The sequence below is a fragment of the Furipterus horrens genome, unplaced genomic scaffold (assembly GCF_987537825.1).
Source record: "Furipterus horrens unplaced genomic scaffold, mFurHor1.1.pri manual_scaffold_11, whole genome shotgun sequence".
NCBI classification, from domain to species: Eukaryota; Metazoa; Chordata; class Mammalia; order Chiroptera; family Furipteridae; genus Furipterus; species Furipterus horrens.
The window spans coordinates 80,296,211-80,310,910 of NW_028327181.1; the positions used below are offsets into that span (position 1 = coordinate 80,296,211).

Consider the following 14,700-nt stretch of genomic DNA (forward strand, 5'->3'; position numbering starts at 1 on the left):
GAGAGAAGTTAAATTAGTGGGACAGGAAGGAAGGGGCGGAGAGAGAAGGATCAAGAGGACGATGGGTATTAGGGTCTGTGGGCCCTCATACCTGACTTTCCCATTCCACCCCCTAAAAAACAATTTGTCTCAGTAGAAAGAGAATGGGTTTTTGGAATATCCTCATTTGCTAGCTACTTGTGTGACTGTAAGTTTTTTTTACTTCTCTGAGCCTCGGGATTTTCATTTCCAAAGTGGAGTGAAAGGTAAAAATGCTGAATTCACAGGGTTATGAGGATGCCTAGTAAGGGTGCTTGGGACATACTTGTAATTTGCCTTTGGAAAAATGTTAGAATCTTTTACTTATTCTTCCCCCCATCTACAGGCACTCCACCCTTGGATTTTTCACGACCTCCCCTTTCCACCCCTGCGACCACAGTACTTGCCAGCCTCGGGTTATTCAGGGTACTCAGCGGTGGCTGGAGGCTCTCTACCCCCGCCCTTGAGCAGCAAGGCTGAGGCACGCGCTTGCGCGGGGTCTGGGAAAGCAGCGCGTGCCAGAAAAGAGAAGCTGGGGAAGGGGGGAGGTGAGAGGAGAGAGGGTAGAAAGAAGAGAGAGAACAGCGGAGAACCAGGAACGACTGAGAGAGGGGGGCGGGGTGAGAAGGGTTGGGGGAGAAAGGAAAGAGAGAGAGTGGGTAGGGAAGAGGGACAGTGATCCGTTGCGAACCCCAAGAGAGCTGGGAGCCAGAGCTGGAACCGGAGCCTTAGCTCGAGCAGGGCATTGGGAGGCAGCCGCGGAGACCCGTGAACCCTGCAGGATGCATCTCCGGCTCTTCTGTATCCTGTTTGCCGCGGTCTCAAGAGCTCAGGGCTGGGGCTACTGTGAGTGCGGGGCTCAGAGGCCGGCAGGGTTGGGCCCAGGACTTCAAAGCCTGCAGGGCGGGTCCCGAACCGCATTGCGGCTGGGTGGTCGTGGGTCCCTCCCTTGCTGGCGCGCGCTCGTTCGCTCGCTTTCATCCTTTCCTGCCTCTCCCCCGCGCTCCGCAATGCAGCTCGGAGGTTGGCGCGCGCGCCCCGGGCTGGGGCTGGGCTCCGAGCCGAGGTTAGAGTCGGCCCCGGCAGCGATTTGGCCCTACGATCCCAGCCGAAGCTGGTGCCTGGGTTTGAGGGTTGGGGATAAAGGTGTTACTGGTGACCCGGGCTAGGATTAAGGTTTTGCCAGGGGCTGGGGTTGGGCTTGGAACTGACCCAGGGGCTAGGGTCTGGGTTTGAGGACTGGACTTTGGGGCTGAAATCCAAGCCGGAGTTGGTGCCTGATTGATGCTAAGGTTGGACATGGAGCTCGTGATGGTGACAGAACCGGCTCGGGTTGGGATCAAGGCCTGGATTGGGAATTGGTGCAGGTTTGGGGATGCTGATAAGTGGAAGTGATGCTCGCGCTGGGACTGGATTGGTGTCGGGCTGACTCAGGTTCTGAAAGATGCTGAGTTTTAGATTGTGTTATGGGGAGTACTGAGTCCGGTTGATATCAAGGCAGAAACAGGGCTAGGGAGGGTCTGGCCTAAAGACTCCCCCAAAGAAGGTAGCTTCCCCTGAGTGTGCAGCTGTTCCTTCAACCTGGGTTGGTGAGATGGCTTAAGTTAGGGCTGGGTCTGCCTCTGTGGAACTGAGAAGGAAGAGCTCTAGTTGATCAGTGAGTGGCCCAGGCCTTTGGCAAGACCCTGAAGGGGTTGTCCTGACCAATATGTCTGTTCCCCCAACCCAGATGGCTGTGATGAGGAGCTGGTCGGGCCCCTGTATGCCCGCTCCCTGGGTGCCTCCTCCTACTATGGGCTCTTTACTGCACCGCGCTTTGCCCGGCTCCACGGTGAGCACACGGCCCCATAGAGGGGTGGTGGAGTCTGGAGGGCTGGGGGTAAAGGGGGAGCCAGTAGTGAAAGCCCTTGTCCCTTCTATAGGCATAAGCGGGTGGTCTCCCCGGATTGGGGACCCAAATCCCTGGCTCCAGATCGACTTAATGAAGAAGCACCGGATACGGGCTGTGGCCACACAGGGCTCCTTTAATTCTTGGGACTGGGTCACACGTTACACTGTTCTCTATGGGGACCGAGTGGACAGCTGGACACCATTCTACCAGCAAGGGCACAATGCGGTACTTGGGGAACATCCTCAGCTTTGCAACATGGGCTGGGTATTAGCTTGTGGGGAAGGGGAGGAGACAGCGGTGAGGGCACAGTGCCTTCCACTCTGGAGACTCAGTCCAGAGGGACTGTAAGCTCACCATGGGTGCAAGACACTCCCAGATGACAGGGTTTAACAACCTTAGGGTAAAATCTCGGAGAGCTTCTTGAAGGAGGTGACACCTGAGTTGAGCTTTGAGGAAATTATAAGATAGTGGGAGAGGACACCCTAAGCTAGGAGAACTGTGTTTACATAAAGTCCTGAAGACTGGAGATCAAGGAGTGTTTGCTTTCAGGAAGTGGAGATTGGCTGGTTGTGACAACTGCGGGCTGGGAGGCTGTTAAGGAACAAGCCCAGGGTAGGGACCTGGTCACTCCTCTCCTCTTCCCCCTCAGACCTTCTTCGGTAACATGAACGATTCGGCAGTGGTGCGCCACGACCTGCACTACCACTTCACCGCGCGTTACATCCGCATCGTGCCCTTGGCCTGGAACCCGCGCGGCAAGATTGGCCTGAGGCTGGGCCTCTACGGCTGCCCTTACCGTAAGTGTGCGGAGGTTGGGCGGGGGCCCGGGGAGACAGTCTCCCCGGGCCCCCGGCCCACCTACGGTCGTTTGCGCAGAGTCAGACGTGCTCTATTTCGACGGCAATGATGCCATCTCATACCGCCTTCCGCGAGAGGGCACCCGAAGCTTGTGGGATGTGATCGCCTTCAGCTTCAAGACCGAAGAGAAGGAGGGGCTCCTGCTGCACGCTGAGGGCGTCCAGGGCGACTACGTGACACTCGAGCTTAAGGGGGCGCATTTGCTGCTGCACATGAGCCTGGGTGAGCGACCAGGGTGCGACTGGTGAGGCGCTGTTGCTTGGCCCTTTGCTGCATCTTCTCCGCGAAGCCGCGCCCACTCCTGAAGCCGTCTTTTCTATGGACCAACCAACCCGCCCTTTGCGTGTAGAATTTGGTGCTAGCAAAACACTGGACTCCAAGTTAGCAGAATTGGATTCTAATCTCAGTTCTACTACCTTCTAGCAGTGTGACCTTGGACAAGGCATTTCTCCAGTCCCAGTCTCCTTATTGCAAAAACATCACACACACACACACACACACACACACACACACGTTATTATTTTTATATCTAATTAGTTTTTCATAACATCCACACGATGAGGTAGAAGCGGCTATCATGTCTCAAGTTTTGCTGATAGGATAACAGAGGCTCAAAGAGGTTAACTGTCTCACCCTAAGTCATATCCTTGCTAAGGACCAATGCTCCATCCCAGACTCCTGGGGGTCCAATCTCTGTATGCCCACCCTCCCTGGCTGCTGCTTCACCTCGGGGGCTCACTGGGGTTCTCCAGGTTCCAGGGCTGACCTAGCTCCATTCCCCCTCAGGTAGCAGCCCCATCCAACCAAGGCCTGGACACACAACAGTGAGTGCTGGTGGGGTCCTCAATGACCAGCACTGGCATTATGTGCGTGTGGACCGATTTGGCCGCCAAGCAAATCTCACCCTGGACGGATATGAGCAGCGTTTTATTCTCAATGGTGACTTCGAGAGGCTGAACCTGGACGCCGAGGTGAGCAGAGTAGGAGGCTCATTGGATTGAGTGGGGTACTGGGTGGGTCGGTGGAGGACAGCACTTCTCTCCATCAAAGGTAAGACCTTGCTTTCCGGTCTCTGAATATCCTAGCAACTTTTGGCAAACTTGTAGCTCACACGAAGGGCTTGGGTTTTGTCGTTGTTGCTGTTAGCATGCAGTCTCCCAGGCACCACCTCAGAACTACTGAGAGGCCATTGGGAAATCTGGATTTGGGGGATTGGGCAAGATGAGAAAATTGCCCCCTTGGATTGCCCAACTCTGGGCGTTGGTAAAGACCTTGGCCTCGATGTGCATATAAAGAATCCCGGAAAGTTTTATTGACTTACCCAAGGGTTTGCAGCCACTCTGTGGTGGATCAAGACTAGAACCCAAACCTCAGGAGGCCCAGAAAGCTTATAGCTTTAATACCGATATTGGGGAAATGTGCATTTCAAGTCTTTTACAAACCTGTATGGCAGGGAGCGAAAGGAAAGTGCGCGCGCTCCCGCACCCAGGGAACCTCACTCCCTACACCATCCGCAGATGTTCATCGGGGGTCTGATCGGAGCCGCACAGAAAAACCTCGCCTATCGGCATAATTTCCGTGGCTGCATGGAAAACGTAATCTTCAACCGAGTCAACATCGCGGACCTGGCTGTACGGCGCAATTCGCGGATCACCTTCGAGGCCAGTGGGCAGGGGATCTGGGAGAATGGGACATCAGAGCCGCTTGGAAAGCAAAGAGGTGGAGCGGGACGAGATCTTGAGAATCAGATAAAAGCCCAGGACCTCTCTCTCCCCAGCCAGATGCTCAAGTGGGGGGCACCAAGGAATCACAGGAAGTGTAAAGTTCACTCTTCTATCTCCCAGTTAAGAAGCTGTGGTCTGGTCCATCCACCTCCTCAATTAATAGATGAGGAAAATAAGGTGCAGAGGCCTGGAGTGGCCTGGCCAGGAGCCACGCAGCTGTGCAGCGGCTTACTAGGAACTTGAACTCAGGGTTGTTTTGCTGTGATTTCCCTACCTCAGCTCAGGAACGCGTTAATTCAGCATGGCTGCCGGCTCCCCTAAAACCGGCAGGAAATCGCCTCTGAACTTTGGAAGGAGGGAGGCGATCACCCTGAAGACCATGTAGATCACTGACAGCGAGGAAGTGGAAACTCCCCTCTACAGCTGGACCTGTTTCTTAGAGGGGTGGGAATGGTCAGGGTTGAAGGTCTTACCCTTACGCTCCCACACCCAGGGAGTGCTGTGACAAAGATCTTAGACCAGTATGAAAGTGGAATTCCCAGCAAAGGCGGGTGCTTTTGGCTACTGATGGATCCTCACTTTCGCCCCCAGGGTAAGGTGGCTTTCCGCTGCCTGGACCCAGTTCCTCACCCGGTCAACTTCGGAGGTCCTCACAACTTCGTGCAAGTGCCTGGCTACCCGCGCCGCGGCCGCCTCGCAGTCTCCTTTCGCTTCCGCACCTGGGACCTCACGGGACTGCTACTTTACTCCAGCCTGGAGGACAGGCTGGGCCACGTGGAGCTGATGCTCAGTGATGGGCAGGTCAACGTGTCCATTGCGCAGACTGGCCGCAAGAAGCTTCAGTTCGCTGCTGGTGAGGGGTGGATGGGGACGCGGGGCACTAGGAGGCTAGAGAAAGGCAGAGGGGAGTTGGGGAGGTTGTAGGCAGGGAGTGAGGCTTTGTGTATTGGAGAGGGATGAGGGAGTGAGGGGAGCAGAGCAGGAGATCCCAGGGCCCTGGGAAAAGGTGGGAGTGGATGGAGGCACCTGGGGCTAGGGGCAGAGCCTAGGAGCTAAGTGTGCTGGGAGAAGCAGGAAGGCTGAGAGTCCTGGTATTCTCCAGTTCCAAGGAGTCTCTGGAGGTGTTTGCTATTCATTTATAACTTTGCAGGCTCTATATAAGCTGCTGGGGTTATGGATAGTGAAGAGAGACACTCAGATATCACCAGTGTGATGTGTAACAATGGGAGGGGGAACACAGGCTGCTGTTGGGACACAGAGGGGGTTGCTGCTTCCCCACGAAAGACGTTTCTCCTAGGGGCCAGGTGCTTTTCCCACCCACAGCATCCTCTTTTCCTGCCCAGGGTACCGCCTGAATGATGGCTTTTGGCATGAGGTGAATTTTGCAGCACAGGAAAACCATGCAGTCATCAGCATTGATGATGTGGAGGGAGCAGAGGTCAGGGTCTCATACCCACTGCAGATCCGTACAGGGACTTCATACTTCTTTGGGGGTAAGTGGTGGCTAACCTGGCCAGACCCCTGTCCCTGGGAGGGAAGGCTGCCACTTAAGTCCACCCAGATGGTACTGCATGAAGGGCATTGTAGGGCTAACTCCCTCTTTCCACTCTGGGGCCTTGGGAACTGGAAAGTCACTGCTATTATCTATTGCCTCCCTCCTTTTAAGCCTGGCTCTCCCTTGGCATCTCCCTGGGGGAGGGTCTCTGGGGTCTCCCCTGGGGAGGGCCTCACAGGGGTGGTTGCTCCAGGTTGTCCCAAGCCAACCAGTCGATGGGACTGCCACTCCAACCAGACGGCGTTCCATGGCTGTATGGAGCTGTTCAAGGTGGATGGTCAACTGGTCAACCTGACTCTGGTGGAGGGCCGGCGGCTGGGATACTTTGCTGAGGTCCTCTTTGACACATGTGGCATCACCGATAGGTATCCAGAAGCTCCTCTCCCTGCAAGAAGTGACCCCCTTCAAAGCCCTCTTCCATGATCTCCCAAAGGGAGTGGCCTTTTTCAATAATCTTTCTTCTCCTGGTCCCAGCTCCTCAGTCTCCCGCCTGGAGATGATTCCTCCTTGACCTTTCACCTCCTGTTTCTTCCCTTAAAGTGACATATGCTCAGAATGGAAATGAAGAATCCATTTTTTTGGTCCTAGAAGGATTTTGGCGGGGAGGGTACAAAGCATTCGTTGTTCTTTTAGGGAAGGGGAAAGTAGTTGAGCCCTGAGGCCTGCCTAAGGCTCTAGCATTTAGGCTCATAACTGGCTAGTTAGGTGAGGTGTGTCTCATGGGGTTCTGGTGCTCTCAGGAGCTGGGAGTGGAGCCCGTAGGCATCAGATCCCACTCTCAAGCTCCCAATAAGGCTTCTTCCCTCGGTGCTGACTCCTTCCTTAGGTGCAGCCCTAACTTGTGTGAGCATGATGGACGCTGCTACCAGTCTTGGGATGACTTCATCTGCTATTGTGAACTGACCGGCTACAAGGGGGTGACCTGCCACGAACGTAAGCCATCTGGGATATGGGGGAGAGTCAGGGGCAGGGGTGTCAGGAGAAAGTTGCTGGGGATCATGAGGCTGCTAGAAATGGTGGGGCTGGCTCTCCTAGCCCTCTGAACCTATAATTGCCTTTTCCCCATCCTACCACCTACCAGCTTTGTATAAGGAGTCTTGTGAGGCTTATCGGCTTAGTGGGAAAACTTCTGGCAACTTCACCATTGATCCTGATGGCAGTGGCCCCCTGAAGCCATTTGTAGTGTACTGTGACATCCGAGGTAAGTGGCTCTGATAGGCGGTGAAGGGGCAGCCGACGAGGCTATGCTGGAATGTGGGGGAAACAAGGAAGGAGTGAAGGGTGGACAGGCACCAGAAAGATTAAACTGTGGTGGGGCTACAGGAGGGCAGAAGGAAAAAGGGACACTCCAAAATCTGTAATCCAGCCTTGCAGATCAATTCCAGCTTCCTGATCCATTTCAGCTGTCTCATGTCCAGCCCAGAGGTGGGCTGGAATGGAGCTGCTGGCCACTTTTATTGGCTCTGGGTTGCAGCAGTGGTGGTAGAGGTAGGCAGGGAGATGGGTGGAGAATGCCCAGCTCTAGCGTAAGCTCTGTCTCTTCCCCTCCCCCAGAGAACCGGGCATGGACAGTTGTACGGCATGACAGGCTGTGGACAACTCGGGTGACAGGTTCTAGCATGGAGCGGCCATTCCTGGGGGCTGTCCAGTACTGGAATGCATCCTGGGAGGAAGTCAGTGCCCTGGCCAATGCTTCCCAGCACTGCGAACAGTGGATCGAATTCTCCTGCTACAATTCCCGGCTGCTCAACACTGCAGGTTGGGGCTGGGGTGCAGGAGAATGAGGTGGAGAACTGGAGAAGAGGCCAGTGGGGGGCCTGGGAAAAAGACACCAGGTGGTTAAGCTAGAGCCCTGGGCTAGAAGATTCAAGAGTCTGGGCTGGTTAGAAGGGTGAGAGGGGAGCGCAGGGACTAGTTGAGGGACAGGGCATAGGAACTACCTGCATCTCTTCCCCAGGAGGCTACCCGTACAGCTTCTGGATTGGCCGAAATGAGGAGCAGCACTTCTACTGGGGAGGCTCACAGCCTGGGATCCAGCGCTGTGCCTGTGGCCTGGACCGGAGCTGCGTGGACCCTGCCCTGCACTGTAACTGTGACGCTGACCAGCCCCAGTGGTGAGGGTGGCAAAGGGTCAGGGCTTCCAGGATTCCGGGGCAGGTGAAAGGCAGGCGCTGAGTCACTGCATCTTGCCCCCACAGGAGAACTGACAAGGGACTGCTGACCTTTGTAGACCATTTGCCTGTCACTCAGGTGGTGGTGGGGGATACAAACCGTTCCACTTCTGAGGCCCAGTTCTTCTTGAGGCCCCTGCGCTGCTATGGCGATCGTGAGTAGCAGGCCCCTTTTGTGTACCCTTCAGGATTGGCTTCCCAGTTTCCAAAATCTAGGGCACCTGACCCACTGGATGCCTCCAGGACACGCTAGACATCCCAGGTCCTGCTCTGATATGACTCCCACCTGTGTTGCTCCTCTGCAACCTTCTTCACTTTCATTATACTCTTTGCTCTCCCCTTGGTTACCCCTAGCTGTCACCTTTGCCTTTCCTTCCCCCACTCACCTGAGGCTCCCTTACTCCCCCACCCCCCAACCTCCCTGATAAGGCCTTCTTCCGTCTTGTTTTGTAGGAAATTCCTGGAACACTATCTCCTTCCATACTGGGACTACACTACGCTTTCCTCCAATCCAGGCCAACCACAGTCTTGATGTCTCCTTCTACTTCAGGACCTCAGCTCCCTCAGGAGTCTTCCTAGAGAATAAGAGGGGTCTTTACTACCAGTGGTGCCGGCCTTACGTGCGGGTGGAACTAAACAGTGAGCAGGCACACTGGGAGAGACAAGGGGTAGATGATGTTCTCTGGGGAGAAATGGGGTAGGTAGAGGCTGGGGCAAGAGACAAGGGCAGATGCCCTTTTGAGGGGCAGGATGGAGTGGGCTTTTGATGACCCTGGGCTCTAGGCCTAGCCCTGTCTTGAAAGCTGGCTTTGTGACCTGGGGCACCCAGTTCACCCCTCTAGGCTCTAGGCCCCTTATTTGTGAATAAGGGAGCTGGACTCCTGGGGTATCTCCTAGCTGACTAGCTATGCTTCTAACTTGAGAAGTGGGGCTGGAAAGCTGGCTCCAAGGACCTGTACATTTGGGAGACCTGGGGTGTGAGTTTTTAAGCAGTTTATGGGTTTTGTCCCAAGCTGTAGATGAACTGGAGGGACATACTAGGAGCTCCCAAGAGTGAAGAAGAGAGGTTGTACTGGGCAAGGAATCTGTGAGGGATCTTGGAGGTCTAAGTCCTCACCTCTCACCCCCACATTGTCTAGCATCCCGGGATGTGGTCTTTGCCTTCGATGTGGGGAATGGAGATGAGAACCTTACAGTACACTCAAATGACTTTGAGTTCAATGATGATGAGTGGCATCTGGTCCGGGCTGAAATCAACGTGAAGCAGGCCCGGCTCCGTGTGGACCACCGGCCCTGGGTGGTGCGGCCTATGCCCCTGCAGACCTACATCTGGCTGGAGTATGACCAACCCCTCTACGTTGGTGAGCAACAACCCAGAGGCAGGTCTGAAGCCTCCTTAACCTTCCCACCCTCTCAAGGCTGCTCTCCTTGTTTCCAGGAACCCCATGGTCTTAGTTCCCAATCCCTTCTGCTTCAGTGAGCCAAAGGCCCATCTTTCCTCTCCAGTCCCTGGCTCTATTCCATTCTTCTGGCCCTCCTGGCTCCTTTCCCAACTCTACTACTTATCCCTGTTTCTTGCTCTAAATCCATTTCTTGACCTGCCCACCATTCCCAGGATCTGCAGAGTTTAAGAGGCGCCCCTTCGTGGGCTGCCTAAGGGCTATGCGTCTGAATGGAGTGACGCTGAACCTGGAAGGCCGTGCCAATGCCTCTGAGGGTACTTCACCCAACTGCACAGGCCACTGTGCCCACCCTCGGTTCCCCTGTTTCCATGGAGGCCGCTGTGTGGAACGCTACAGCTACTACACGTGTGACTGTGACCTCACGGCCTTTGATGGACCATATTGCAACCATGGTCAGTGCTGCTGGTGATGGGAGGACAGGGAGCCATAGGGTGTAATGAGATGTAGGGATGGCAGGGAAGACAGGAAGAAGGGTATAAAGTCAGCACCAGAAAAAACTGGAGTAGTTCTTGAGTTCCTGAGCTCTGAGCTGGGGTCATCAGGCAGCTGAAGATGCTGGGGACTCCAAAGGCATAGCATGGGGCAAGAAAGGGCTGGTACAGCTAACTGGTAGTAAAATAACTCAAAAGCAACAAGCGAATAACTTCCCCATCTTCCCCAGCACCAAGGTCACCAAGGTCACACAGGTTACCCCCCTTGCAAGCATATCCACCTCAGGCTGCATGATGCCCTTCTATGCCATTTCCTATTTGACAATTGCTGCACTCCTAAAACCTGTCTACAACCTGGTTCTTGGTTAAGGAGAACCTTGTCATTCACCACAGCAAGATCTCTGCACATATACCCAGACTGCATCCTCCCAAAGGCTGGTTTAGGAGGATGTGAGAGCAGGTGCATTATTGATGGGAAGTCTGGTGGAGCTAGGGAAGTACAGGAACTTAGGGGCCAGTAGAAGACCTTTTGGTATTGGTCTGGAAGTGTGAGTAGTGGTGACTGTACTGGATGGGGTCATGCTGTCTCGATTCTAATCTCGACTCTCCACTTACTGTGTATTCTTAAGCAAGTCACTACCCATCTGAGCCTTAGTTTCCCCACCTTAAAATGCAGGGGTTGGATGAAATGAAAATGTGGCTAGTGGCAGAAACTGAAGGCAAGTCCCAGGGGTGTGTGTGTGTGGATGACATATATAATTTCTTAATGTGGGGAATGGAAGCCCTGACCCCATTCCCTCTGCCTTCAGATATCGGTGGTTTCTTTGAGCCTGGCACCTGGATGCGCTATAACCTGCAGTCAGCACTGCGCTCTGCAGCCCGGGAGTTCGCCCACATGTTGAGCCGGCCGGCACCAGGTTACGAGCCAGGCTACATCCCTGGATATGACACTCCTGGCTATGTGCCTGGCTACCATGGCCCTGGCTACCGTCTGCCTGACTACCCGCAGCCTGGCCGCCCTGTGCCGGGTTACCGGGGTCCTGTCTACAACGTTACTGGAGAGGAGGTGTCCTTCAGCTTCAGCACCCACTCCGCCCCTGCTGTCCTGCTCTACGTCAGCTCCTTTGTGCGTGACTACATGGCTGTGCTCATCAAGGAGGATGGTAAGTTCCTGACAGGCTCTCTCTCCCTCAACTCCAGATTCCTCCATGGCACCCTTCATTCTCACAATTATTGATTCACTAATATACAGAAGAACCCAAGTGCTCTTAGAAAATGGGGATTGTGAGACCTGAGAGGAAACTTGTTTTCTCCTCCCCACCCCACAGGGACTCTACAGCTGCGATATCAGCTGGGTACCAGTCCCTACGTGTACCAACTAACCACCCGACCAGTTACTGATGGCCAGCCCCACAGTGTCAATATCACCCGGGTCTACCGCAGCCTCTTCATCCAGGTGTGTGTAGAGGGAGGTGGACCCGTTCAGATAATAACCTCATGATCTTGGTTATGGCACCCAGGAAAATGTCAAGTATTTAGCATTTGTAGAGTACATTCCAATTTACAGAGAATTTTTACATTTATACCTCATGTGACTCTCACAACAGGTGTCAAGGTAGTTCAGCTACGCTAAGGTGTTCTTACCTCTCCATTTTACACATCATTAAATGGACTCAGAAAGTCAAGTGTTTTTCCCAATGTTAAACCACTCAGAAGCTGAAAAAAAACAGGGCTCAAAACCAGGTTGTTGTGTTTTCAATACCAAATCCTACATCTGGGTCCAGGGGTCAACCCTCTAGGACAAAGCTAGGACTCACCGCCAGTTTGGACAGAGGTAAGAGTTCCTGCATGACTGCAGCTGCATCTGCCTCTGCTTCTCCCTCATTTCTTCCCCCTCCTGCGTCAGGTGGACTACTTCCCACTGACAGAACAGAAATTCTCACTGTTGGTGGACAGCCAGTTGGACTCACCCAAGGCCTTGTATCTAGGGCGTGTCATGGGTAAGTTGTGGGCAAGAAATTGTGGATGAAGTTCCTGGAACCTAGAAGAGAGTGAAGGAACTGGGAATTGCAATGAAGGCGGGATGAGTGGGAAACCTATGGCTGGTGAGAGGGGACAGGGCTATTGGTGGTCCAAGACTCCTCTTTCTGCCCCCCTCCCCCCCCAACCCAGAGACAGGAGTAATTGACCCAGAGATCCAGCGCTACAACACACCAGGTTTCTCAGGCTGCCTGTCTGGTGTTCGATTCAACAATGTGGCTCCGCTTAAGACCCACTTCCGAACCCCTCGACCCATGACTGCTGAGCTAGCTGAGGCCCTTCGAGTTCAGGGAGAACTGTCTGAATCTAACTGTGGAGCCATGCCACGTCTTGTCTCAGAGGTGCCACCTGAGCTGGATCCCTGGTATCTGCCCCCAGGTAAGTCCCCCAGGACAAAGAAGAGGGGTGACGGGGAAAGAAAATGACTTTTACCATGCAGGAGGCTTCTCTTAACTGGTGCTTTCTCCTCCTCAGACTTCCCGTACTACCATGATGATGGATGGGTTGCCATACTTTTAGGCTGTGAGTAGTGTGACCTGACCTCCTGAGTCAGCATTCCCTTCCTGCCCTGTATTCCCAGAGCTGAGGGTTGGTGAAGGCACTAGGTACATGGTGGTGCAAAGAAGGACGAGACAGTTTATGCTGAAGGCAGTATATAATTGAGCTGGAGATTTTTAAGTGCTTGAGGATGCTACACTTTTAACTGAAATATTAAGGGGCTATGGGTAAGGAATGAGGAAATGGGGATATAGTAACATTTAGAGATAAGAAATCTCAGTTAACTTACCAGGGATATGAAAAAAGAACATTAGAAATAGAAGACAGCAGGCGATAAGCCAGGAATTCACACCTACCAGACACTTAAGAAAGCCCAATATGGTTGCAGATGTATGCTTTTAGTCAAAAGCATATATATGTGTCTATTATAGGTGAAATCCCTAAGATCTGCCTTAAATTGTTTTTTCCCTTTCAGTTTTGGTGGCCTTCCTGCTGCTGGGACTGGTGGGAATGTTGGTGCTCTTCTATCTGCAAAGTCATCGCTACAAGGGTTCCTACCACACCAATGAACCCAAAGTCACCCACGATCACCCGGGTGGCAAACCTCCCATACCTACATCAGGCTCTGCCCAGGCCCCAGCCCCTGCACCAGCTTCCACCCAAGTTCCAGCCCCAGCCCCAGCCCCAGCCCCAGCCCCAGGTCCCCGGGACCAAAACCTACCCCAGATCCTGGAGGAGTCCAGATCTGAATGAATCAGAAGGGCTTCAGGGACCAAGTCCATTCTGTCTGAGTTCCCCAGTACCTGCCTCTATCCAACCCTGTCAGGGACATCTGGCTCCCCTTAGCTGGTTCTGCTCACACAGAGGATGCCCTTCCTGCCAAGTTTAGTGGGCAGAGCTACAGATGGGACCAAAGGGAGCGGCCGAGCCTCACTGCCTAAACCAATGCCTTGCCCATTTCCGTTTCCCAGGCTCCTGGTTGTTTGCCCCAAAGGAGAAGCCTCAAGGGGTTGAGACAGGCCCTTCCTGCCATCCCTGTCCCAGTTGCTGCTAGGGATTAACAGAGTACAGGGGGAGATTAACTGTCTCTCTTCAAACATTCAATCTCAGCAGGGACAGATGTGTGGCACTGCAGGGATGCGCGAGGTATGGGGGAGGAGGTTGCTAAATCATATCCCCCAGTCTTCCCCCTGTCCTGCAGAATGTCTTCCATCTGTGTCCACTCAGTTGAGGGTTAGGGAGGGCTTCATCACTGGCCCCCACCCTCCTCCTTTTTTGTTTTTTAACAGAGACTGAGAGGTCTCAGTTTAGCACTTTAGTACCTCCACTGCTTCAAATGCTTTAGCCAAAGCCATAAAAACTTGCAACATAGAGAAAATAATGCAGACACACTGACTAGCCAGCCCTTTACTCTTCCTCCCTCTTCCAAGGTATGCAATAGCCTTGCTGCCTGTCCAAAGGCTTGGCCCCCTCTCCAATGCATGAGGAACCCTCTTTCCTCCGCTCAGAGATGCTTCTTCCTTTGCCCAGGTCATACTGTTTATATATATTTTTTGTTGCAAAGTCTCTCGCTAGAGAACCACTATATATTATTCTAATTTTTAAATGACCAGTTTATATATAAAAGGGAAAAAAAAATCAATCGGTTGTCCTGTCCTGTGCTGTGGCCCCGGTCTGTGGTTTGCTTCTCTTGTGTTAGAAGTCCCATGGGGTCAGCTGGTCACTCACCCAGCCTGATCCAGCCTCCACTCTGAAGCTGTGCTTTTAGACTCAGAGCCGTTCTAATAAAGCAGAGTGGCACAGCCCCAGTCCGTGTGTGGTGGCTGGTGTCACAGTTGGCTGTGTGTGGGGGTGAGGGGGTGGGTAAGTGGAATGGTTTTAAGGGAACTAATCTGAGGGCTTGGGAATTTCTAAGGGGAGCCCCCAGAATCCTCACATCACCTACCAGGAGCCTGACTGGTTCTTGCCAACCCTCTTCCCTCCTCCAGCCCCAAGATCTCAGTGGACAAGTGGGGATCAGAATGCCAAAGCTTCAGCCCGAGCTGTCCCTG

General features: G+C 53.6%; 1 protein-coding gene across 1 annotated transcript; it reads left to right on the plus strand.

The window, feature by feature from the left end:
- Window positions 1-393: 393 nt before the first annotated feature.
- On the plus strand, window positions 394-14,291 carry CNTNAP1 (contactin associated protein 1). The gene is made up of 24 exons (XM_090291409.1): window positions 394-864; window positions 1,748-1,849; window positions 1,941-2,134; window positions 2,559-2,706; window positions 2,786-2,989; window positions 3,554-3,738; window positions 4,285-4,428; window positions 5,083-5,344; window positions 5,835-5,984; window positions 6,240-6,411; window positions 6,873-6,979; window positions 7,128-7,247; window positions 7,601-7,804; window positions 8,004-8,160; window positions 8,245-8,372; window positions 8,671-8,856; window positions 9,357-9,578; window positions 9,833-10,072; window positions 10,921-11,274; window positions 11,440-11,567; window positions 12,018-12,111; window positions 12,284-12,529; window positions 12,626-12,673; window positions 13,125-14,291. The coding sequence occupies exons 1-24, from the start codon at window positions 801-803 to the stop codon at window positions 13,400-13,402; spliced, it is 4,137 nt and encodes a 1,378-aa protein (XP_090147535.1). The 5' UTR covers window positions 394-800; the 3' UTR covers window positions 13,403-14,291.
- Window positions 14,292-14,700: the final 409 nt, after the last annotated feature.